We start from the raw sequence: 25172 nt of genomic DNA on the forward strand, positions 1-25172 counted from the left end.
CTAAGTGAGGAGTCCTATAGAATCTATAGGGCTGGAAGGCATCCTCTGAGGGTCAGCCCCATGCAATGCTGGAATCAGAACTGAAGAATCCCTGGAAGACGGCCGTCCAAGCTGCAAAAGGAGGTTGCTAGAAAAGGGGAGCTCAAATTCTCTGGTGCAGCAACTCCCCATGGAGAGAGGTTAAATGCTTAAACAGGGAACGTGAGTGAGATATGTACAATTACAGGGGGGGGGGAAGTAAGCTGGCTCTAGGTGCTGGGTGTTGCTGCTCTGGCTTGGGGAGGGGGGTCTTATCACCTCCTTTAAGACAGGGGACACCTGACTTGCCAGCAGCTCATGTGTAAAGGGTCGGGGGGGGGGGAGTCTTGGTGGACCACAAGCTAAACGTGAGCTGGCAGCGTGATGCAGCAGCAAAAAAGGCTAATGCAATTCTAGGCTGCATCCTCAGAAGTCTAGAGTCCAGATCGAGGGAAGAAACAGTCCCACTCTATTCCGACTTGGTCAGACCACACCTGGAATACTGTGTCAATTCTGGGCACCACAGTTTAGGAAGGATGTTGACCAGCTGGCAGGTGGGCAGAGGAGGGAGACCAAGATGATCAAGGGTCTGGAAACCAAACCTTGTGAGGAGTGGTTGAAGGAGCTTGGTAAGTTTAACACAGGAAAGAGAAGAGATGAGAGCCATCTTCAAACATCTCAAGGGCTGTCCCATGGAAGACGAAGCAAGCTTGTTTTCTCCTGCTCCGGAGGGTAGGACTCGAACCCACGGCTTCGAGTTACGAGAAAGGAGATCCCGACTAAACACCAGGAAGAACTTTCTGGCAGCAAGAGCTGTTCAACACTGGAATGGTTGGCTTTGGAAAGTGGTGGACGCTCCTTGGCTGTTTTCAAAGAGAGGCCATCCGCTCACAGAATTATAAAGTTGCAAGGGGCCACGAGGGTCATGTGCTCCAACCCTGTGCAGGAATCCTTTCGCCCAACGTGCCTCTCGAACCCACAACCCTGAGATTAAAAGTGTCACGCTCTGCCTATGGAGCTAAGCTTCTACACTGCTAGGGATCCTTTAGCTGCGATTCGTGCGTTGTAGGGGGACTAGAATGGTTCTCAACCTGGGGGTCCCCAGATGTTGTTGGACTACGACTCCCATCATCCCTAGCTAGCAAGGGATGATGGGAGTTGTAGTCCAACAACATCTGGGGACCCCCAGGTTGAGAACTGCTGGACTAGATGATTCCACGATCATCTCACGAGGATTCCACGATTCAGTGATCCGGGGCTGAGCTACACTGTGATTGGAGTGGTGCTTTTTGTGCTGCCAGAACTAATCCGCTTAAGTGAGGAATTAAACCGCATCAGGGGAAGGGGCGATGGAATGCCAACTGCTCTGGCTCCCCTCCGGTCAAATATTGGGCTGTCTCACGGGGGAGCAGCTGGGGAGAGGAGGAAGAGGTGTGGCAAAGAGAGGATTAGGGAGGAAGGTTTTTGGGGGGAACGGTCTCCTCTGGCTCCTGGGGTCCTTTCCCTGCCACCCTCCCTGAATAAAGCCTCTTATGTAACTGAGGGGTGTGTGAAGCAGATTTAGGCTGCCTTGCTGAGAGGGACACAGATGGAATGTGGCTTATTTAGGTTTCTGGAAGGATCTGAAGTGGGGCGGAGGGGGAGTGCTTCGGGATTTGAATCCTGAATAGGACAAGGGAAATATTCCCCGAGTGCTCTGTGGAGAGGGGTGGCTCCCTTAGGAGGAACGACTGCCTTGTTTGGGAGAAAAGTTGCTATAGAAAAAATAGTGGGTTTGGCTTTTGCTGCCCATCTCCCCAAGGGACTGAGTCCCCTAAGTCCATGATCGGTCAGAGATGAATGGATGGAGGCAAGATCCAGAGAAAGCAAGGCAGATCTTGATTTTTCTGTTGCAACAGAGCTCCCTCCTCTGCTTGCAAGGAGGGAGGAGAGACAATGGCGCGCAAGCCCCAATAGAGGCTTCTGAAATTGCCCACCCTGGGGCCCGAGACCACCCCCCAAACATACATTGCAGAAGGAGGCAGTCTCCAGCAGAAATCTATGTTGCTTCTCTCCTGTCTGCCAGGATACCTGATTATGCCTTAAAGGTAAAGGGACCCCTGGCCATTAGGTCCAGTCGTGGCCGACTCTGGGCTTGTGGCGCTCATCTCGCTTTACTGGCCGAGGGAGCCGGCGTACAGCTTCCGGGTCATGTGGCCAGCAGGACTAAGCTGCTTCTGGCGAACCAGAGCAGCGCACGAAAACACCGTTTACCTTCCCGCCAGAGCAGTACCTATTTATCTACTTGCACTTTGATGTGCTTTCGAACTGCTAGGTTGGCAGGAGCTGGGACCGAGCAACGGGAGCTCACCCCGTTGCAGGGATTCAAACCGCCGACCTTCTGATCGGCAAGTCCTAGGCTCTGTGGTTTAACCCGTAGCGCCACCCATGTCCCTGAATATGCCTTACTTGATTGCATTTTCTGGGTAGCCTGGCCATTCCTTTGAGGTGGTAAATCTCTTACACATATTGAGAGTTTGCTCAGCTTAACAGATACAGTTGGCCGTTGGCCATCCTCAAAATGTATAGGACCGTAATCGGAGAAATCTGGGTGGGGGTTGCAGGAGGTGGTCTTCCCTCTCCAGCCCGTTCTCCCGCTTCTCCCTGTTCTCCCTCAGCCCTCAAGTGACCTCTTGCCCCTTCTCTCCCCCCACCCAGCATGGCGGCCACTGTGTTTGTGCAGCCCCTGGACCTGGTGAAGAACCGGATGCAGCTGAGCGGCGAAGGCGCCAAGACGAAGGAGTACAAGACCAGCTTCCACGCCGTGGGGAGCATCCTCCGCAAGGAGGGCGTGCGGGGCATCTACACCGGGTAAGTTTTCTCGAGGAGAGCAGGGGCCTTGGGGGGCCTTGTGTGTGTGTGTGTGTGTGTGTGTGTGTGTGAGAGAGAGAGAGAGAGAGAGAGAGAGAGAGAGGAGTATGGCAGGGGCACTTGGCTGCAGAACAGGTGATTTTTATTATTGTTTATTCAGTTTATATACCACTAGCCCCTCCCTTCCCTCCCTTCCCTTCCCTTCCCTTCCCTTCCCTTCCCTTCCCTTCCCTCCCTTCCCTTCCCTTCCCTTCCCTTCCCTTCCCTTCCCTTCCCTTCCCTTCCCTTCCCTTCCCTTTCCTTCCTTCCTTCCTTCCTTCCTTCCTTCCTTCCTTCCTTCCTTCCTCTTTTCCTTTCCTCCCCTTCCTTCCTCCCTCCCTCCCTCCCTCCCCTTCCTTCCTTCATTCCATCCATCCATCCTTCTTCCCCTTCCTTCCTTCCTTCCTTCCTTCCTTCCTTCCATCCTTCCTTCCTTCCTTCCATCCATCCATCCCTCCCCTCCCCTCTCCTTCCTTCCTTCCTTCCTTCCTTCCTTCCTTCCTTCCTTCCTTCCTTCTTTCCTTCCTTCCTTCCACCCATCCTTCCTCCCTTCCCCTCCCCTCCCCTCCCTTCCCCTCCCCTCCCCCCTTCCTTCCTTCCTTCCTTCCTTCCTTCCTTCCTTTCTCTCCTCTGTGGGGGCAGAAGGAAGAGACGTTTACAGGCTGTCCCTGGCAGGATGTATTGAGGGCCTGGTTTCCACTTGGGGGCTAAGCTGCCAACCCCCCTGTTTATTTGGGTGGTGCGTAGCCCCACAACCTCCTCAGTAGCTGCACCCCCCTGGCGGAATGCCCTCCCGTCAGACGTCAAACAGATAAACTATGACTTTTAGAAGACACCCGAAAGCAGCCCTTTACTGGGTAGTTTTTAATGTTTGAGGTTTTATCTTGTTTTTAATAACTCCCCAGAGTGGGGCAACCCCTTCAGATGAGCAGCATATGAACACTAAAATTACTATCATCATTATTATTTGTTGAAGTTGACCCCGGAGCGTGAACATGGCTCAAAATGCGCAGCCTGGAAGAATCGAAGCGCTGTAGCTGCAAACCCCTTCAGTGCCAGCGAGAGGCGTGGGTGGCTGTGGGTGGCAGGAGGGGCTCCTCCGGCTCTGGTTCTCAGTCTGGGGGTTCCCCCACATGCCCCCCTCTCTCTTGGCAGGCTGTCCGCCGGCCTCCTGCGCCAGGCCACCTACACCACCACCCGCCTGGGCATCTACACCATCCTCTTTGAGAAGCTCACCTCCTCCGACGGGACGCCCCCCAACTTCTTCATGAAGGCCGTGATCGGGATGACGGCGGGCGCCATTGGGGCCTTTGTGGGCACGCCTGCCGAGGTGGCGCTCATCCGCATGACGGCCGACGGCAGGTGGGTAGGGGAGACCCCTTGGTGCATTGGCATGGGGCAGGGGCACCCCTGTGCCAGAAGTGGGTGCCACCTCCATCGTTTTTGGCCTTGTGCTGGCGGTGAAATGCAGACCGGTTCTCTTTTCTGTTTGGGCAGATACCGTATTTTTCACTCTATAAGACACACCTTTTCCCCTCCAAAAATGAAGGGGAAATGTGTGTGCGTCCTATGGAGTGAATGCAGGCTCCTTGGCTTCAGCGATAGCAATGCGAAGCCTCCGAAGTGCAGAGGGAGAGCTTCCTCCACGCTCCAGAGGCTTCGCGTTGCTTTCACTGAAGCCTGAAGCCTCCGGAGCGCAGTGCGAACTCCCACTGCGCTCCGGGAGCTTCAGGCAGCTATCCGCAAGCCTTCGGAGCGCAGCAGGAGTTCCCACAGCACTCCAAAGGCTTGCGGATAGCCGCCTGAAGCCTGGAGAGTGAGAGGGGTCGGTGCTTCGCTGGAGAGGCGCTGCACAGTTTTCCCTCTCTGCACAGCGCCCCTTCAGCAAAGCGGGGGGAGAAATGGAAGGGGCTCCGTTTTTCCTGCTGCTTCGCTGAAGGGGCGCTGAGCAGAGAGGGGGAGAATTATTATTTTCCCTGTTGTCCCCCTCCTATGGTCTGGTGCGTCCTATAGGGCTAAAAATACGGTAATTTTTATTTCGTACATAAAACAAGAGAGAACGGTTAGAACATTGAAAGATAAGAAACAAACACAGAAGACTGGCAGGCAGAATGAGTTCAGGGTTGAAATAACCAGAATCCGAGTAAAAACTGTCGGCGTTCTCCCATCCAGTCTTGCTCCAGAGACACGTGCCAGGTTCTGACGATGGTTTCGCTCTTCAGGTCCTAAAAGAATGCCAAATCACATTGAAAGTGTCTGGAGGTTTTGATCCTTGTATCTTTATCTGTAAATTTCTTCTCTATAGCACCAAGCTTCCAGTGTAAGATTTGGGGCTGTTTCCCTTTGAGTTGCAACTATTATTTGTGATGTCAAGATCATACAGGAGACCAATTCTTTGGACAACATAGCCACATTGGTATCACCGAAAATACTCAGCAACTTTAATTTTGGGTAGCAAACGGTAGCTCCTTTAGTAATATTTATCGTTTCTGTTGAAACCGGATCCCCGAAACCTTGCAGCGACTTACTTCCCTGCCACTAACGTGCCGAGTTTTCTGCAGTCCCTCCAGCAATTAGGAAGAAAACATTTTTGACATTTGAAGAGTGTTATTGTCTCTGTGCTGATTTCAAGGAGTTTGCCCTAAGAAAGCTGGAAGCAGTCCAGCTGTTTCCAAGCAAAGAATGTTATCTGAGGATCGAGTCCGGTCCCGGATTTGGCCGGCTCGTCTTGGAAATGAAGGCTCCTCCGCCGTGCATGTGATAAAGGAATGCCAAAAATGCAGGCCGGTTCTGGTTGGGAAGATCTTGGCCTGTTTCTCTCTCTTTCTCACTTCCTCTCTCTTCCTTCTTCTTCTTTCCTCTGTTCCAGGTTGCCTCCTGACCAAAGGAGGGGCTACACAAACGTCTTCAATGCGCTTCTGCGGATAACCCGCGAGGAGGGGGTTCCCACGCTCTGGAGGGTACGGCCCTTTAGGAAGAGGGGTGGGCTCAGGGAGAAAGTTTCGACTCTGCCCTCGCGATTGCTCAAGTGTCACCCAGCAAGGAGGGTCAGGCCTCTTCTGCCATTTAATGAGTTTATTACAGCAGAGGAAATGGGCTCCCGTTCATTTGCGAGTTCGCACAGAGGCGAGCTTGAGAATTCCTCTTTTTGCCTGGCTATCTGATGCCGATAACGGAATGGAAAGAAAACCCTTCCTGCTTTCTGTATTAAACCACTCTTGAAACTCTTTGCTTGCTTGCTCACCTGCCTTGGGCAGGTACAGTGGGACCTCTGTTCTTGAACCGCTACGTTCCCGAACGTTTTGGCTCCTGAACACTGAAAACCTGGAAGCAAATGTTCCAGTTTTCGAACGTCCCTCGGAACCCAAATGTCCGACACGGCTTCTGTTCTGCAAAAAGCCTAGCTGCCAAAGAAGCCTCGGAATTCGAATGTTTCGGAAGTCGAACGTCCTTCCGGAACAGATTAAGTTCGACTTCCGAGGGGGCTGTTCCTGCTGCCTCTCATCTCCGCCATTGCATTTTCCAAGTGTCTTTCTCCCTTAGCTAAACTTACTTGGGGACAAAATAAGGAGGGAGGATCTCCCTGTCGGGCCTGGGAAAACAGCTTGCTCTCGCCTTAATTCTAGGCTCTGCTAAGTGGTCTCCTCGCCCCAAAACACAGGTCTGTGTTTTGTGCCTGTGGATGAAACAGAGCCCAGCCTCTGCCAGGGCAAGGGGTTTCCTCCTGCTGATCTCCAGCGTCCATTTTAAGAGAGCAGCTCTGGGCGGGTTTGAGGTCTCTGCAGCCAGGCTAGTTTCTTTGCAAACATGAACCATCGAAGAGGGTCCTGTGGCCCCTTCGACTGCTTTCTGGGTTCCCATCCCTCTGGCCTGGCCCTGGACACAAGGCTGGCCTCAGCCACCCAGCCTCCACCTTTTGCCCTTTCTCGGGGCTGCCAACCCAGGAGGGGAAGAACCACAGCTCAGCTGGCTCCGGGTTCAACCTCTTAGCGGCACCTGCTGACAGAGATGTTTACTCCCTGAAACCCTGGAGAGCCTCTGCTGCTGCTGATCAGTTTAAAAAGGTAAAGGGACCCCTGACCATTAGATCCAGTTGTGGCCGACTCTGGGGTTGCAGCGCTCATCTCGCTTTAGTGGCCGAGGGAGCCGGCATACAGCTTCCGGGTCATGTGGCCAGCAGAACTAAGCCGCTTCTGGCGAACCAGAGCAGCGCACGGAAACGCCGTTTACCTTCCCGCCGGAGCGGTACCTATTGATCTACTTGCACTTCATGCTTTCAAACTGCTAGGTTGGCAGGAGCTGAGACCGAGCAACGGGAGCTCACCCCGTCGCGGGGATTCGAACCGCCGACCTTCCGATCGGCAAGCCCAAGAGGCTCGGTGGTTTAACCCACAGCACCACCCGCGTCCTGGCTGGTCAGTGTAGACAGCACTAATCTAGACAGACCCAGTGGGCTGGCTGGTCTGCCCTTCCTGGCCGCTGATCTGAGCAGCTGCTCCTTCGCCGCAAGGCGAGAGCCCCTCTCCCTACCTAGAGGGGAGCTTCCGATGCCCCCCCCAGCCCCTAATGGCTTTTCTCCTCCATCCCATAGGGCTGTGTCCCCACCATGGCCAGAGCCGTCGTCGTCAACGCAGCCCAGCTGGCCTCCTACTCCCAGTCCAAGCAGTTCCTCCTTGATTCAGGTAAGCGGTGTCCCAGTTGGGGGCAGAGGGGTGAGGAAGGCTCTGCCGGCCCAGCCAGGCCCCTGCCAGCTCTGCCGCCCTCTTTCCTGTAGGGCTTGAGGGCTCCCAGAGGGGAAGGGGGGTTCAGGGGTCCCAGAGGCGATGGCGGTGGCAGCAGCAGGAGCCGAAACTTCCTCCGCCTCGTCCGCAGGTTACTTCCGGGACAACATCTTGTGCCACTTCTGTGCCAGCATGATCAGTGGTTTGGTGACGACTGCCGCCTCCATGCCGGTGGATATTGCCAAGACCAGGTCAGGGAGACAAGGAAGTGGGTCTTGGGTCTGCTGGGGGGCGGGGGAGGAAGGAAGAGCAGCCTTTGGGGGTGGGGGTAAGGTCAGGGAGGGAGAGGGCAGCCTGGGATTGACCCTCTTCTTTGTAAAATATTATTATTATTATTATTATTATTATTATTATTATTATTATTATTATATTTTATTTATACCCCGCCCTCCCTGCCCAAAGCCAGGCTCAGGGCGGCTAACACCAGTAAAATTACAGTAAAAACAGAATAGGAATAAAAACACACCAATTTAAAATGCAGGTTAAAATGCAATTTAAAATGCAGTCTTGTTTTAAAAGCAGCCCATAGATCAAAACCATAAGGGGAGGGAAACATAAGGGTCAGACTGAGTCCAAGCCAAAGGCCAGGCGGAACAGCTCTGTCTTGCAGGCCCTGCGGAAAGATGTCACATCCCGCAGGGCCCTGGTCTCTTGGGACAGAGCGTTCCACCAGATCGGGGCCACTACTGAAAAGGCCCTGGCCCTAGTTGAGACCAATCTAACCACCTTGCGACCTGGGACCTCCAAAGTGTTGTCATTTGTGGACCTTATTAAATGCATAACAAGCAGAACATCCCCAGATTTCAACAAGAGAAACGGGACAATTGAGCATGATCAGGTACAGGGTAGGGAGACAAAAAGCAGGAAGAGAAATATTGCAAGAGGCAGGTGCCAAATAGGCAATTTGTTCCTGATTTCTTTATGGCGTTTAAACCGCCTTTTCCTCCAAGGAGCTCAAGCTGATTCCTCGTTTAATCCCCACAATGACCTTGTGGGGTAGGCCAGGCTGAGAGACCTCAGTGGCTGGCCCCCAAGGTCTTACCCAAGCGAGCTCCGTGCCTGAGTGGAGGATTCGAACCCCAGCCTCTCCCAGCTCCTAGTCCAACACTCCCACAACTGTACCGCACTGGCCGGAAGCGGCTTCAGCAGCAGAGGGTGCACATCTTACCCCCCCCTTTTTTTTTGCATTTCCCCCTCCAGGATCCAGAACATGCGGATGATTGACGGAAAGCCAGAGTACCGGAACGGGCTGGTGAGTGTGGGCCGGGCTCTTTTGGGGGGGATCCTGCCTCTATTCCCCACCCCAGTCAGGGGAGCATGGAAGCCCCTATGAGGTTTGGCATTGGGGGGAAAGAGGTTTATAGTTCTCAAGGATGCGCAACGTCAGTTTGGCAGCGAGCAGCTGCTCAGCAGAGCCGTCTGGAGGCGGTTGGAGGATGGATGGCAGCTAACAGATTGAGGTCGAATCCTGACAAGGCAGAAGTACTGTTTTTGGGGGACGGGTGGACAGGTGTGGAGGACTCCCTGGTCCTGAATGGGGCAACTGTGCCCCTGAAGGACCAGGTGTGCAGCCTGGGAGTCATTTTGGACTCACCGCTGTCCATGGAGGCGCAGGTCAGTTCTGTGTCCAGGGCAGCTCCATTTGATACGCAGGATGAGACCCTCCCTGCCCGCAGACTGGCTTGCCAGAGTCGTGCATGCTCTGGTTATCTCTCGCTTGGACTGCTGCAATGCGCTCTACGTGGGGCTACCTTTGAAGGTGACCCGGAAACTACAACTAATCCAGAACGTGGCAGCCAGACTGGTGACTGGGAGCAGCCGCCAAGACCACATAACACCGGTCCTGAGAGATCTGCATTGGCTCCCAGGACGTTCCCGAGCACAATTCAAAGTGTTGGTGTCAAAGAGATCAACAGCTACCAGACTTTTAGAAGACATCTGAAGGCAGCCCTGTTTAGGGAAGCTTTTAATGTTTGATGTATTACAGTATTTTAATATTTTTTTGGAAGCCTCCCAGAGTGGCTGGGGAAGCCCAGCCAGATGGGTAGGATAGAAATAATAAATTATTATTATTATCAGCAGCTGGAATGGACTGGAGTGGGCTGCTCAGGATGCCTTGTGGTTGTTGGGGAAGAGGGGAGGCTGGGTTCACTCTCACACACCCCGGCCTCTCCCCACAGCTTGCCTCATGCCCCACACCAGAGCCAAGCCCAGGGCCTGCGGTTCAAAGGGCCACCTCTCTCCCTGGCTGGCAGGGGGAAGCTGCTTCAAGCTCCTTCTTTCCTGGAAGGGGGGGAAGACTTTGGACCCCAGGCCCCTCTCCCTTCGGAGGAGGACTTTGCCCTCCCAGCCAAGGGCCCTGGAGACGGATCACGGAGCCACAGTATGCAGAGCTTGCTTCCTTGCTTGTGTCCCTGGGTTGAAAAACACACAGAGAGCTCCTAACCTTTGCTCTCCCTTCACAGCTGGAGCCAGCAATGTTTCTGAACACCATTTGCTGGAAAAAAATATTATTTATTTATACATACATACATACATACATACATACATACCCAAGGGACACAGGTGACGCTGTGGGTTAAACCACAGAGCCTAGGACTTGCTGATCAGAAGGTCGGTGGTTCGAATCCCCGTGACGGGGTGAGCTCCCGTTGCTCGGTCCCTGCTCCTGCCCACCTAGCAGCTCAAAAGCACACCAGTGCAAGTAGATAAATAGGTCCCGCTCTGGCAGGAAGGTAAACGGCGTTTCCGTGCGCTGCTCTGGTTCGCCAGAAGCGGCTTAGTCCTGCTGGCCACATGACCCGGAAGCTGTGCACCAGCTCCCTCGGCCAATAAAGCGAGATGAGCGCCGCAACCCCAGAGTCAGCCATGACTGGACCTAATGGTCAGGGGTCCCTTGACCTTTATGTTTCCGAGCACAGTTCAAAGTGTTGGTGCAGACCTTTAAAGCCCAAAATAGCCTCGGCCTTTAGTATACCTGAAGGAGCGTCTCCACCCCCATCGTTCTACCCAGACACTGAGGTCCAGTTCCGAGGGCATTCTGGCAGTTCTCTCCCTGCGAGAAGTGAGGTTACAGGTAACCAGGCAGAGAGCCTTCTCGTAGGTGGCGCCAGCCCTGTGGAACGCCTTCCCGTCAGATGTCAAGGAAATAAACAACTATCTGACTTTTAGAAGGCATCTGAAGGCAGCCCTGTTTAGGGAAGCTTTTAATGTTTGATGCTTTATTGTGTGTCTGGGGAAACCTAGCCAGATGGGTGGGATATGTATGTAAAGGCAAAAGGACCCTTGACCATTAGGTCCAGTCATGGACGACTCTGGGGTTGCGGCGCTCATCTCGCTTTATTGGCCGAGGAAGCCAGCATACAGCTTCCAGGTCATGTGTCCAGCAGGACTAAGCCGCTTCTGGCGAACCAGAGCAGCGCACGGAAATGCCATTTACCTTCCTGCCAGAGTGGTACCTATTTATCTACTTGCACTTTTGACGTGCTTTCAAACTGCTAGGTTGGCAGGAGCAGGGACCGAGCAACGGGAGCTCACCCTATCGCGGGGATTTGAACTGCCGACCTTCTGATCGGCAAGTCCTAGGCTCTGTGGTTTAACCCACAGCGCCACCCGCGTCCCAGAAACATACTGGGAGCCAATACAGATCTCTCAGGACCGGTGTTATGTGGTCTCGGCTGCCGCTCCCAGTCCCCAGTCTAGCTGCCGCATTCTGGATTAGTTATAGTTTCCAGGTCACCTTCAAAGGTAGCCCCACGGAGAGCGTGTTGCAGTAGTCCAGGCGGGAGATAACCAGAGCATGCACCACTCTGGCAAGCCAGTCTGCAGGCAGGAGGGGAGAGGGTTGCTCTTGCTCTTGGGTCCTGCTTCTGGATTTCCCTTGGGGGCATCTGGTCAGCCACAGTGGGAACCAGACGCTGGGCTGGGTGGACCAATGGGCGGATCCTGCAGGGTTTCACTTCTGTTCTTTGCTCCTCCGCCAGTGGTGGGGGCCAGTGCCGGCCTCCCTTCTCTTGCCCTTGGAGAGGCGTTTTGCTTCTCCCCGCAGCCGATTCGGAGGGCTGCTTGGCAGGCACAAAGCAGACCTCTCTTCGCCCCGGACTTTGCCCCGCCGGCTTCCGGTGCGTCTCATTTTGCCGGAGGAGAGAAGCGGCCAAAGTCCAGGCGGCTGGTCGCTCTTTCCCTTCTGGGAGAGCTAGGATTGCACAGGGGCTGGTGACCCCCTCCGGCCTCCTCTGCCCTCCCACTGTTATATCTGCCCACCAGACACCCACCTCCCCACTGCCAGCAATAAAGCAATAAATCGTGAAATTCTCTTTTTGGAGAGAAGCAAAACAGCTCCGGCCTAGGCATCCGAGCGACTCTTGCCTTGCCCCAGCTCTCTCAGTCCCCATCTTCTTCCCTGATTCCTTCCCAAACAATCCTTCATCTTGTCTCTCTCTGCCCCGTCCTCTTCAGACCTCCAGAGGTCATCCAGTCCAACCCCAGCTAATCCCTCGGGTTCCTGCCTGTTCCGCCATCCCCTTCCTTCTTACCACATTTGCACCCCACCTTTTTCTCCCCATGGGGTGCAAGGGGGGCATCCTTGCCTGGCTCTCCCCACCTCATTCATTTTTTTGTTTTTGAAATCATTTTCTATTTGATATTACAAATAGAAACTTATAACATTGCAAATGCATATCTATATATAGAGGAATACTCTGAATCTTGAGACTTCCCATCCCCTCCGTGGGTCCTATTGTCCACATTGACAACTGCACATTATCCCATAATCTATATTTCGTATCCATCCATATTAGACATATTGTTGGTTGCATTACAACTGAGATTAAAACCCTGCTAATGTTTTCATCTGCTTGCAGTGCTCTCCTAAATAAATTACAATTTCCCCCCATTCTTTTTTTAAAGTTTTTGTCCTCTTGGTTCCTGAGCTTTCCGGTCAGTTTTGCCATTTCAGCATAGTCCAAACAGCTTTATTTGCCATTACTCTCTGGTAGAGACTTTGCCTTCTTCCCATCTCTGGGCTAGTAGCATCCGTGCTGCTGTTGTTCCATACATAAAAAGTCTTTTCTGATCCTTTGGGGTGTCGGTACCTACAATTTCTAATAGAAAAGCTTCTGGTTTTTTAACAAAAGCTATTTTAAACATTTTCTTCATTTCATTATACATCATCTGCCAGAAAGCTTTTGTTATGTTACAGTTCCACCACATGCGATAAAAAGGTACCTTCTTTTTCTTTACGTTTCCAGCAGATATTTGAACTTCTCCTATACCTTTTTGCTAACTTAGGTAAAGGTAAAGGGACCCCTGACCATTAGGTCTAGTCACGGATGACTCTGGGGTTGCGGCACTCATCTTGCTTTATTAGCCGAGGGAGCCGGCGTGCAGCTTCCGGGTCATGTGGCCAGCAGGACTAAGCCGCTTCTGGCAAACCAGAGCAGTGCACGGAAATGCCGTTTACCTTCCCGCCGGAGCAGTACCTATTTATCTACTTGCACTTTGACATGGTTTCAAACTGCTAGGTTGGCAGGAGCAGGGACTGAGCAATGGGAGCTCACCCCGTCGCGGGGATTCGAACCGCCAACCTTCTGATCAGCAAGTCCTAGGCTCTGTGGTTTAACCCATAGCGCCACCTGCGTCCCTTTGCTAACTTAGTAGGAGTCAAATACCGCCTCTCACCACCTCATTTAATCTCAAAAACAACCACCACCCTGCGAGGTGGGTCAGGCGTAAAGAGTGATTCCCCGGCCCTCAAGCTCCCCCCCAGCGAGCTTCCTTCGCGCTGCGGCCCTAGCTCTAACCACTGCACCATCCATGCCCCTGACCCCGCCTCCCTTTGCCTTGCAGGACGTGCTGGTGAAAGTGATCCGCTACGAGGGCTTCTTCAGCCTGTGGAAAGGCTTCACCCCCTACTACGCCCGCCTGGGGCCCCACACCGTCCTCACCTTCATCTTCCTGGAACAGATGAACAAGTTCTACAAGCAGTTCTTCCTCAGTGCCTGAGTTTGGGGGAGCGAAGGAGAGACCCCCCCTCGGCTCCTGGAGCTCCCCTTTCTCAAGTGCCATGAGCGCACCTTCCGAGAGCCCCTTACCTGTGGGGAGGGAGGGGGTGCCTGCCTTCTCCCTCGCCCCACCCCTAAAAAATTCATTTTTTCAGAGTGTGTCTAGGCCTGCTCTCCCCATCTCTCTCTCTCACACACACATCTAGCCAATCATGAGGCAGGATTTCTCCCCTCCTGGTGCACTGTGGGCAGATGGTGGAGAATGCTGTGTTTTTGGGGGGGTTAAAATTCATTTAAAATTATTTATTGCCAGGGGAGGGGGGAGTTCTGGGCCGGGGGCCGCCGGTGGGACGTTCCCTTTCCCTCCCCACAATCGAACTGCCGGCTGTGTTGTGGCCGTGTGGCCAGTGACGGTTCCGCCGTCCCCATCCCCAACTTTGCTTTCGACTTAGTAAAAACCAATCATGGTCTTAAAACCGTTTTGTTTCTGCTGTGACGTCCTTCTGCGGAGTCTGGGGTGTGTGTGCTCTTGGTTGGGCACCCAGCTGAACGCTGGGAGATTCGAGACCGATAAGTGGAAGTCTGAATAGTTGAACTGCGGAACTCCTTCCCACAGGAGCCAGAGGCAGCCAGGTGGCTTTGAAAGAAGATTGGACCATGGAGGAGACGGCTGCCGATGGCTACCCTATTTAAACGCATAACGCTCACATATTTAATGCTGATTTTTCTTTCCCGAAAAGGGGCGCGCAACTTATTATGCAAGGAAAGAGTTTTTTAGTAACAAACGTGTTTACGTCGCTTGCCCGCCTGCTCCCCTTGTACATTCGACTGGCACTGAGGAGGTGTGCTGAGAAAATCCTGCAACTCTTACACAGCGAATGCTTTGGGACCAGTTTTAAGGACCAAAAAAAAGAGGGGGCTGTGACTATTATGCGATGGAAGGCAGCGTTGCTTTTCTCCAGCTTTGTGCGTTACGAAAGGCTCTCCGGCCCAGGAGGCCAGGAAGCCATTGTGTCAAGTCCGCAGGATCCTCTTTGCTCAATCATTTGCTCAAGGCCTCCCACCTTCGCCCCCTCTGCAAGGCCAAAGGGGAGGCAAGGAGCTCAGAGGCAGCGCTGAAGGCTGAGGTGGGAAGCCTCCCAGGAACCTGAAGGAAGACGCCAAATGGGTGTTGCAGTAAAACCTTCCCTGCGGGTGGGACGCCTGTGTGAGTCAGGGGGTTTATTTTTTGAGCTGTGATGGTTGCATCGCAGAGGGTTGAGCTAGATTTGGGGGTCCCGTCTGACTCCGCAATTCTAAGAGGAGCCGGAGACCAGAGCGTCGTCTGAAGGGAGGAGCCTCCAGTTGGTGTTCAATGTGAACAAAAGAGGATTGGGACCGGTCACAAGGAACAGACCGAACAAGGAGATTCCTGCCTTGCAGGGGGTTGATCTAGATGACTCATGGGGACCCATTTCTATGAGGAGAGGGGCAGGAGCCAGGTTGGGAGAGACAGTTTTGGCCTCGGTCTACATAACACATCCTAAAAAGCATTGCAATGTACACGGCCACCCCAGTGGCTGGGCCTGGGCTGGTTGCGGCCATCGTGAGCCTGAGGCAGGCGCTCAGGGTTCTTCGCATTGCCACCTCCCAGTTTCCTACAGGCTGTGCTGGTCCCGGGGGCTAACTGAGAGGCGAGGTCTGAGTCCACTCCGAGGTCGATGGTGCGGTATGGAGGCTGTCCGTCAAAGCTGTAGCTGGGTCCAAGGCGGGGAGTCGGGTGGGGTCAGGAGCTCTGGCAGAAAGGCAGGACAGGGTTCAGGCAGGAACTAGCAACCAACAATGTTGCTCCCGCAACTTGGGGCTGGGGCTGGCCGGCTTTATCTGCCCCGAGGCATAAGGCGGTCCCGGTCCACAGGTGACTCGCCTCTCCTGGCCTGGAGGCGAGCACTCCTCCTGCGGGAACTTAGTTCCCTCCACCTCTCTGCCCTGAGCCTCTGCAGCTCAGGAGAGGCTGGAGGGTTACCGGACCCAGAGGCAACCTCACCTTCCCCTGACGGGGCTGAGAGTGGAGCACCTGCAGGCAATAGGTCCTCCATCACCTCCGGAGCCAGAGCAGATTCAGCTGATGCCTGCACCTGAGGATCCAGCACAGGTGAGGTCCCTTCAGGCTCAAGCCCCAGCCCCAGCTCAGCTGATTCTGGAGGTGGGGACTCCTGTGCAGGCTGAGATCCCTCAGGTTCAGCCTCTGAGTCCAAATCCCAGGCCATCACACCGGCCAACTCAACATCCACAGAGACTAATCTTTTCTCCTTGGGAGTGGGACGCGCTGGTAGTCCGTGTGGATGTTTTAACACTGAGGCGCCTACCAGATATGAAGCCCGATGATGTCCTGTTATGTTGGGAGAGGATGTCAGTTTATAGGTACATACGAACATATGTGGTGGGAATGTCTGCAAACAGAACAGTTCTGAAGGATATCAATTAAGTAAGGCTTAAGCTGGGGTTATTTGGAGACACCTCTTTGACAAACTTCCTTACACAATTGTTCTGGACATTTGTATAAAAGGGGAATTGATCCCTTTCGTCGTCATGCTATCTCTTATTGCCATCTTTTCATATTCTGTTAGTTTCCTTGCAGCTTCATATTTAATTGGTGTGTGACATGTGATTATTTTCTAAACACCTCTGCTCCTGTCAGGGGTTGCCCCTTGCTACAATCATCTTTCAAATGCTGCAACTGCAGTTCATTCCATCCACTCACATGAGATAATCTATTTTTATTTTCAAATGAAGGAGGATGTTGAATACCAGTTTGCAAGCGATTCCGAGTTAGGGTGGTCTGCTTGTCGATCTCTCTCTCTCTCACGCACGCAAACACTTTCCTTTGGGCTGATGCTGTTCGCCAAACTGAATGGAACCTCAAATGTCCAGATGTGCCCCAAATGACAGCTCGTCTGGATTGTGACCTTCCAAGCAGAAACCCCGAGGGAAATGGCTTTGAGGTGCCTCTGGGGGCGACCCAGAAACAGGCTGGCCTCCTGGGGAGGCGGGGGGGCGTCTTAGGGCTCCTGGGCTTACCTCTTAATTGCAGTGGGAAGCCCCAGGACGCTTGAAACCCAACAGCCGGAATAAGGGGAATCCCTGAAGGGGGGGAGCGAGCCTCCTCTTCTGGCGTTAAAGTGGATTTAATGAATCTCTTCTGCCCCAGGAGGGGTGGGGAAATTGCGCCCCTCCTCCCGCTCTTGCTAGACTACAACTCCCATCATCCCTGACCATTGGGGGCCCATCTGTCAGGAATGCTTTAGTTCAAGTTCCTGCATCTCAGCGGGTTGGACTAGATGACCCTCGGGTGCCTTTCCAGTGCTGCAATTCTACCATCACCTCTGTTTCAAAACAGCTGCGCAGGTTGCCCGTTTCATTTCCGGGCCCAGTTCAAGGTGCTCACGCTGAGGTTTCAAGCCCTGAAATATTCAAGACCCCCCAACACCTGAAAGACCCCCTCACTCCCTCCAGACCCCCTCAAGTGCTGAGGTGAGCAGAGGGGGCCCCTCGGTATTCCCTCTATCCTTGGAGCTTTGGTGGGGGGTGACATCCCGGGGGGAGAGGCCTGCCTTCTCTGTGGCAACCCTGACCTGTGGAACTCCCTGCCTAAGGAGCGGCGCCTTGCCGAAGACTCTCATTCTCTGGCTTGACTTCTTTTGACCCTCGAGGGTTATTTTTTAGGACCCACCTTATTTCAGTGGTGGGTCAGTTACTTAAAGTCATTTTTAATTATATTGTGTTTTGATGCGTCCTGGGACCTTTGGATGAAGGCTGGGTAATCAATCAATCAATCAATCAATCAATCCTGACTGCAGAACAAGCACCCCATTTTCCAGGGAGCGCACCACAAGCTTTCTCGCCACAGCTAAGAACATGGTTTCTCCTTCTCGTTCCAGCCTGGCGAGGAACTCTGTTGCACCCAAAAGCTTGCCCGCTGCTTTTCCGGCCGGGTTGGCAAGAGCAGGCCGTGGGGTCTTCCAGCAGAACTCCCTCCCCTCCGCAAAAAAATAAATGTCTTCCACCCCCCCCCCCCGAATCTTACCTTCCTCCTCTGCTTCTCCTGGTCCCACTCAACGCCTTGCTCGCTCGCTCGCTCTCTGGCACCCTAACTCGAACCCACAGCACTATCTCCTGCTACCCTGAGCAGCGGAAGACCCTCTGTGGTTTCCTGAGCCCACGCCGCCCGCCTCCCCTTCCAGCGCCCTCCCCAAGCAAAAGACAAGACTGGGACTTTCCTGGGAGAGGAACTGAACCCAAGTCTGCCAGCCCCAGATTACTGCGTCCTCCTCTGGTCGCCTGGCCTCCAAAAGGGCTCCCGGCAACTGGGGTTTCATGTGGCAGTCGCTGCCCTGCGGAACTCCCTGCCTCTTGAGATCCAGCAGGCGCCTTCCCTGCATTTTCAGCCCCTGCTAACAACAGAGGAGCCTGTCCCCAGTCGCTTAGAAAAATGAGGCGAGTGTAAACTAGTTTCAGCGCTTTCATCTTTTGTACCTTTTAAAGCGCGGCCGTGAATTTCTCTCTCTCGATTTCCCCGTTTTATCTCTTTTTGCAAACCTCTCCGAGTCTCCTTTTCTATTATTACAATCAAGCGGCGTATATAGGTTTTATGGGATGGATAAAGTAAGAAATGAACGAGGCAGCAGCAGCCCTGCTCCCGACTCACTCATGAACCAGGGTTCAGAATTATTCCACTGCAAAGAAGAAAAGACACGAGTTTCTGCGAAGAATCCAGAGACGGGAGAAATAGGATTTATGCGAGAAGGTCTTTGATTTCCCTAACGAGGCATGTATGGGATGTTATCATCAGTGATGCAGCCCAACACACCATTTCCTCTTGCCCAGAGGGGACACCCAGGAGAGTGTGGCTCCAGCCAGGAGGACTTCCTGGCACACCTGGTCTGGAGGCTCCTCCCCCTGGGCGTGACCAGGTAGAGGGGCGTGGCCCCGCAGATCCTGCAAAACGCATTCTCCTCTTTTTTGCTCTCTTGCTCTCTTGCCAGCAGCCCATGGCTCATCCTCACAGAGTCTGGAAGTCACAAGGGAGAAAGTCTGAGGCTTAGCTCAGACTTCTTTTCCCTGCAAATTTAACTGGAACCACAGGACAAAGCCTGCCTTTCAGATTTACTGCTGTGAGCAGAATGTAAGTAAACTTTACTCTTGCTTTTGAACAAGACTGTTGTGTTGTTATTATTTTGAGGAGGGAATTAAAGGGGGAAATTTGCCAGCAACAAGCCAGACTGCATTGCTCAACTTAAATGATTCCAAGGAATCCATCAACTTGCTTCCAGCAAAAGTGCAAGGAAATGTGCTCTGCTCCTTGCTCACTCTCCTGAGTGAGGAGGGATAAAATTTAATCCATATATCCTCTCCTGCTTTCCTCAACATTCCCACAAAGGGTTATGGGGCCCAGAGTTGAGTATTTTTGAGTATTTTTTAGTTGATGGCACTGGATTGAGATCCTGAGCTGAAAAGTATTTTTGCCTACTTCCTGCTAAGCACATGGTCTATTGTTCCATTGTGTGAGGGGATTAAGCACCCCCCCCCCCCGCCTTCCCTCGAGTTCACAGCAGTAGCTGAGGCAGTGAAGAGTTGCTTTGAATTTTGAGGTTTTGATTTTGAATGTTGACAATGTTAAGAATGTTAAGAGAAATCTGAGGGCTCCCTAGACAAAAAACAAAGACCCCAGCCAGGAATACCAGAGCAAAACAGCAGCCAGTCGGCTTGGTCTTGATTGAAGACTGTCGCGACAGGACTCCCACCTGCCACCAGGTGGAACAAGATGGAAGCCCCGAACAAAAGAGAACCCAAACTTTTATTAGCTGCTAATCCCCATGTTACACCCCCCCAAACTACATCACTCATACATCACAGTTACATCATGAAAGGGGAGGTCTGGTGGCAGGAATCTGAGCATCCTGGACCCTGCCCCATGGTTCTCCTTGCCCTCCACCAAACACCCATCAAGTAGAACAAAAGAGATCTTTACATTTCCCTGTTTCCCAGCCAAGTTAATCCCACCCTTTTGTCTCCATCTGGGTTTGCTATTTCTGGAATGGCTACCTGTCTGGCACTCAGGTATCAGGATGCCAGGGATTATCACTCAGGCAGAGGGGCTGCTGAGGAGCTGAGCTCACAGGTCTAGATGAATTTCTGAAGTTTTCCCAGTGAGCCAGTACAGAGATCCATTGATCAGTGAATTCTTACATTTGGTATTGTGCAGCAAAGGCCCTTTGAATAGGCAGGAAGAAACTGTGATTAAGTGCTTTGTGGGGACAAGTCACAAAAGTCACAAAAGTGATTGTGCTGGTTTTGGTAGTGGGCTGCATGTGCATGACATCTGCTGGAGGGGCAACCCCCCCCCAACCTAGACATAAATTCCTGCAACAACAATTTTCTCAAATTTTGAATATTTTTCAGATTTTGAGATGGCAAGTGCAGCTTTCTCTGGTTACGGATACCGACCAATGTCTAAGTTAAATGAACACAATTTTGTTATTTGGAAAAAGCGTCTGGTGGTGATCCTTGAAGCGGAAGGGAATTTAGATGCCATTGAAATGCCTATGCCCACTGGCACGAGCGAAGAAGATTTGGCTAGAATTAAGTTGTGGAAATCGCAAAACAGCAAAGCCAGGGTAACCATATTAGATGGACTTGAAGACGAACATTTGTCGCTAATTGACAGTAGAGACCATGCTGCGCAAATTTTAAATGATTTGGAGCGGATGTATGGAGGCAGCGTGAAGAGTGAATTGGAGCTTTCGTATGGAAACATCAGTAAGTGTGCTCAATGGAGAAGATTAATACGCGATCTTTTAAAGCTTAGAATGAATTCTAAAGGAGAGTTTTCAAAACATGTGAATGAATTTACGGCTATACTGCAGAAAATACAAGTGACTGAGCGTCCATTTGATGAAGACCTAAAGGTTGCGTGCTTCCTAGCAACACTAGGACCCAAATTTGATACATTTGCTTACTTAAGGGAGGATAAAGGCCAATCGACTTTTAAAGATGTGATTGCCTATTGGAGGCAGGAGTGCCAAGGGAGAGACGAGTCTCCAGTCAGAAACCTAAGGAGCAGTGACTCCGATTATGTCTCGAGACATGACGCGAAGGCCAAAGGCACACCTAAGAAAGTTGTGTGTTTTAATTGCCACAAAGGAGGCCACATTGCAAAGAACTGCAGAGCTCCAAAAACACCAAAGCCCCTTCCTTTTAAGCAAGAAAAGGAAAAGAAGGGGAATTATCAGCGTCCTTGCTTTTGCCAGAAAAGTGCTTAACTGCTAATAATCGCGAAAACAAATCAAGTTAGCGGGGCAACGTCCCATTTTTCATATAATAAGGACTTCTTTGAAGATTATAATAATATTGATAAATCACAAGGTGGTGATATTGAAGTTGCAGGTGGCAACATTAGTTCCCTACGTCCCAGAACTGAATTGTAATATGCTCAGTGTGTCTACTTTGGACAGAAAAGGTTTTATTTATTTCTTTTTTAAAAAAATAATTTTTTATTAGTTTTTACACATATTTTCCAGCATAACATCCTTTTAAACATCATTTCGAAATTTTTGGCTATTGCAGCCTAAGACTTCCTTCAACCTTGACTGCTGGTTTTCTAAACTATGCATTTTGTTGCTATAATTATTGCTATAAACTCAAATTTCCAATACATCTATTCATAATTCTTTTCACAATAATTTATAAATTACTCCTTACAAAACTTCTTCTAACCCCATAAACGATGTCAATTGGTTACAACTGCTTTCCAAATATATCAAAAACGTCTTCCATTCCTTTAGGAAATTCTGGTCCTGCTTGTTCCGAATTTTCCCTGTTAGTTTTGCCATCTCAGCATAGTTCATCAGTTTCTCTTTCCACTCTTCTTTAGTTGAAATTTCTTCTTGTTTCCATCTTTGGGCTAATAGTATCCTTGCTGCAGTTATCGCATATGAAAACAATTTTTTATCATTCTTATGAATTTCTGTACCCAGAATAGAAGGACAGAAAAGTTTTTCAAGTAGTATTTGGAAACTGAGAATGCAAAGTAACTAAGAATGGTGAGGTCCAAGCCAAGCGAATAAATTGTGTATATGAGGTTAATCTTTCAGTACTTCAGTCTGCAAAAGTGGTGCGCTCAAACCAAAAGGACGAGGCGGACCTTCGAACTCTGGCACAGAAGACTTGGACACGCCATACTGGACCTCCAAAAGAACGAGCTTGCGAGGGGACTGCAGGTAACACAGAACAACACTGCACCAACAAAATGTGTAAGTTGTGTCGCTGAGAAAGCTGTGAAACTTTTATTTCCTCCTTGCACCGAACAGAGAAGCACCAGAGTGCTAGACACATAGTCTGCAGTGACTTGTGTGAGCCAATGAATGTTCCATCACTGGGGAAGAACAGATATATACTAAATTTTCTCTATGACTTTTCAAAGAACTGCGTAGCATATTTCCTCAAAGAAAAGAGTGAAATGCAGGAAATGTTGAAGAACTACCTTGCCATGGCGGAGAACGAATTCCAGAGAGCACCGGCTATGCTAATGCCTGATAATGGGGGTGAATATTGCTCACATGACTTGCAATCTCTCCTGGAAGAGGAAGGAATTGAGCATGTCGCCACTGTTCCTTACACCCCACAACAGAGCTCAATAGCTGAAAGAAAGTTCTGATCCGTCATGGAGGTGCATGTTCAAGGATGCATGTTCAAAACATGTGGGGAGACGCAGGAGGAACTGCGATCTCTCTCCAAAATAGACTGCCAACAAAGGGAGCCAGGTGTACACCTTTTGAACTTTGCTGTGGGAAAATTCCTAGCCTGTCACACAAACAGGCGAAGTAAGTGGACGACATGCAGCTTATTTTGATGAACGCAACAAAGCTGACCCAAGAAATAGTGTTGTGGATTTTTCTGAGGAATCAGAAGAAGTCCAAGATCTTTCCCTCCCTAACCTTGTAATGTCCAGATCTGCCTTTGTACACAAAGTCGAATAATGGACAAATTTCTTATGTTCTTGCTTTCGTTGATGATTTGATTATTGCCACAGTGAATGACAGAGACCGTGCGCAGGTTGTGAAAAACTTAAGCAAAGATGTTGAGGTCAAGGAACTGGGAAAGATCCAGTTCTACCTTGGAATTCAAGTGGAAAGAGAAGAAGGCAGTTCATTTCTTCTTGGCCAAAAGCAGATGATTTATGAACTGATCCAGAGCATGCAGATGCAAGAACCACAGCCATGACTTCTGACTTTTTGAAGAATCGAGATGACTCAAAACTGAGGCAACAATGAGTAGAGATCAGTGATTGGAAAGCTTTTGTATCTTGTTACTACTACATGTAGACCTGACTTAGCCAATGCAGTGGGAATTCTGAGCAGAAAGGTAAATGTCCCACTGAATATGACTGGGTGGGTGTGAAAAGATTGGTTCGCTATCTACGGGGTATAATAAACTGTAAATTAAGACTGTCAGCTGTTACTAATCCTGAAATGACTGGTTTTACTGATGCAGATTGGGCTGGATGCACGACTGATTATAAATCCACAGGTGGATATGTGTTTGTTTGGAAATGGTCCCATCTCAGTGGGTGGGGGGCAGTTATACAGTCATACCTCGGGTTAAATGTGCTTCAGTTTGAGCATTTTCAGGTTACGCTCCACGGCGACCCGGAAGTAACGGAACGTGTTACTTCTGGGTTTTGCTGCTCGCGCATGCGCAGATGCTCAAAATGATGTCACGCGCCTGCGCGGAAGTGGCAAAACACAACCCGCACACGCGTAGTGGCGCAGTTGCATGTTACGGTCTACTCAGGATGCAAACGGGGCTCTGGAACGGATCCCATTCGCATCCAGAGGTACCACTGTATACAGAATTGTATAGTGTTCTCTTTTTTTTTTAAATGATATTTATTGAGAATTTTAAAGATACAAAGAAAAAAGAAGGAAAAGACAAGAGAAGGAGAAAAAGAGGGAAAGAAGTAGATAAACATAACAATTAAACAATACAGATCAATAAAAACCAAAGTCAAAAAAAATAATAATAAAACACAATGCATCTAAATCAAAAAACAAAAATAAACAAAAAAATTAAAAACAAGTCTAATATTCCCAAATCCTTAACTTTCATTAACTTATTTCAACGACCTCCTCACACCTCCCTTTTTTGTATTCTAGTTGTTAATTATCTCAGCAAATCCTTTCCATCTTTCACAATATTCTGTCATTAAATTACCTTAATCTATTTTGACCTTATCTTACCCTAAAAGACCTTAAAACTTAAAACTTAAATCTTATATATACCAAATTCTTTTAACCATAACATATTCTTACATAATTCTTTTTGACATTTCTGCTAAAGCCAAATAATTTCATTCCAACATTTTCCTAATACTCATTAATTTTACGATACTTTCCTAAATAAATTTTTAAAACTTTCTTCCAATCTTCATCCAACGTCTCTTCTTCCTGGTCTCGGGTTTCGTCAGTCCTTCTTGTCCATTCCATCTAGTCCATCAACCCGGTGATCTTATGTCCGAGGCTCTTAAGTCTTTTCCATGTCCCTTCTGCAGATCTTCTTCTTGTTTATACCTGCACTTTACTTTGTCTTTTGTTGATCTTTTTCTTAATTTCTTTCCTTTCTCATTGGGGGGTAGGTCTCGGGAGGACTCCAATCCAAAAATATCTCCATCTCTCCTCAGCAGATCAGCCCATTCCCCACAGTCCCATTCCCCACAGTCAACACTGTAATCCAGAAAGTATTTAAAAGCATGTTTCAAAGTCTTTCCAAAATTAAGAGCCCTCACAACTCCAGACCCCACCCCCCCCCGGTCACGGAAGAACTTAAAATTGAAAAAGGGACACGACAAGGTTGCCCAATTTCCCCACTTCTTTTTATTTCGGTCCTGGAGGTTTTGCTGAACATGATTAGAAGGGACCAGTTGGTTAAAGGTATACAGGTCAGAGCTAAACAGTACAAATTGAGAGCATTTGCAGATGATTTAGTATTGACGTTACAGGAGCCAGAATCTAGTACCAAAAGGGTTTTAGAACTGATTCAAGAATTTGGTCAGGTTGCAGGATTTAAATTGAACAAGTTAAAAACTAAGGTTTTAGAGAAAAACCTAACACCAATGGAGAGAGGGGTTTCAGAATGTGACAGGCTTAACAGTGGTTAAGAAAGTTAAATACCTGGGGATTAACATGACAGCAAAAAATGGGAATTTATTTAAAGATAACTATGAAAAATGTTGGGCTGAAGTGAAAAAAGATTTAGAAATTTGGTCAAATTTGAAGCTTTCACTGCTGGGCCGTATTGCTGCGATAAAAATGAATGTATTGCCTAGAATGTTGTTTTTGTTTCAAACTTTGCAAATTGTGGACAAAATGGATTGTTTCAAGAGGTGGCAGAAAGATATTTCTAGATTTGTCTGGCAGGGCAAGAAGCCCAGAATAAAATTTAAAAT

At 50.2% G+C, this 25172-nt stretch overlaps 2 protein-coding genes across 3 annotated transcripts in view; both read left to right on the top strand.

The window, feature by feature from the left end:
* SLC25A11 (solute carrier family 25 member 11) overlaps positions 1–14166 on the top strand; it is a 15166-nt gene extending 1000 nt beyond the window's left edge. The window contains exons 2-8 of the mRNA XM_080979960.1: positions 2716–2868; positions 4063–4269; positions 5777–5867; positions 7499–7589; positions 7780–7879; positions 8889–8940; positions 13536–14166. Of these exons, the coding sequence (XP_080836086.1) occupies positions 2716–2868; positions 4063–4269; positions 5777–5867; positions 7499–7589; positions 7780–7879; positions 8889–8940; positions 13536–13691 (850 nt within the window). The 3' untranslated portion in view covers positions 13692–14166. The remainder of the gene's footprint in view (positions 1–2715; positions 2869–4062; positions 4270–5776; positions 5868–7498; positions 7590–7779; positions 7880–8888; positions 8941–13535) is intronic.
* Positions 1–25172, top strand: part of CHRNE (cholinergic receptor nicotinic epsilon subunit) — a 143923-nt gene that overhangs the window by 99917 nt on the left and 18834 nt on the right. The window contains exon 1 of one of the 2 annotated variants that reach the window (XM_080979802.1): positions 18463–18854. The exons of the other annotated variant lie outside the window; for it this stretch is intronic. The gene's annotated coding sequence lies outside the window, so the exon portion shown is untranslated. Of the gene's footprint in view, positions 1–18462; positions 18855–25172 lie in introns of those variants that run through there. 2 annotated transcript variants of the gene reach the window in all.

Source organism: Podarcis pityusensis, assembly GCF_964106645.2.
Source record: "Podarcis pityusensis genome assembly, chromosome: 13".
NCBI lineage: Eukaryota > Metazoa > Chordata > Lepidosauria > Squamata > Lacertidae > Podarcis > Podarcis pityusensis.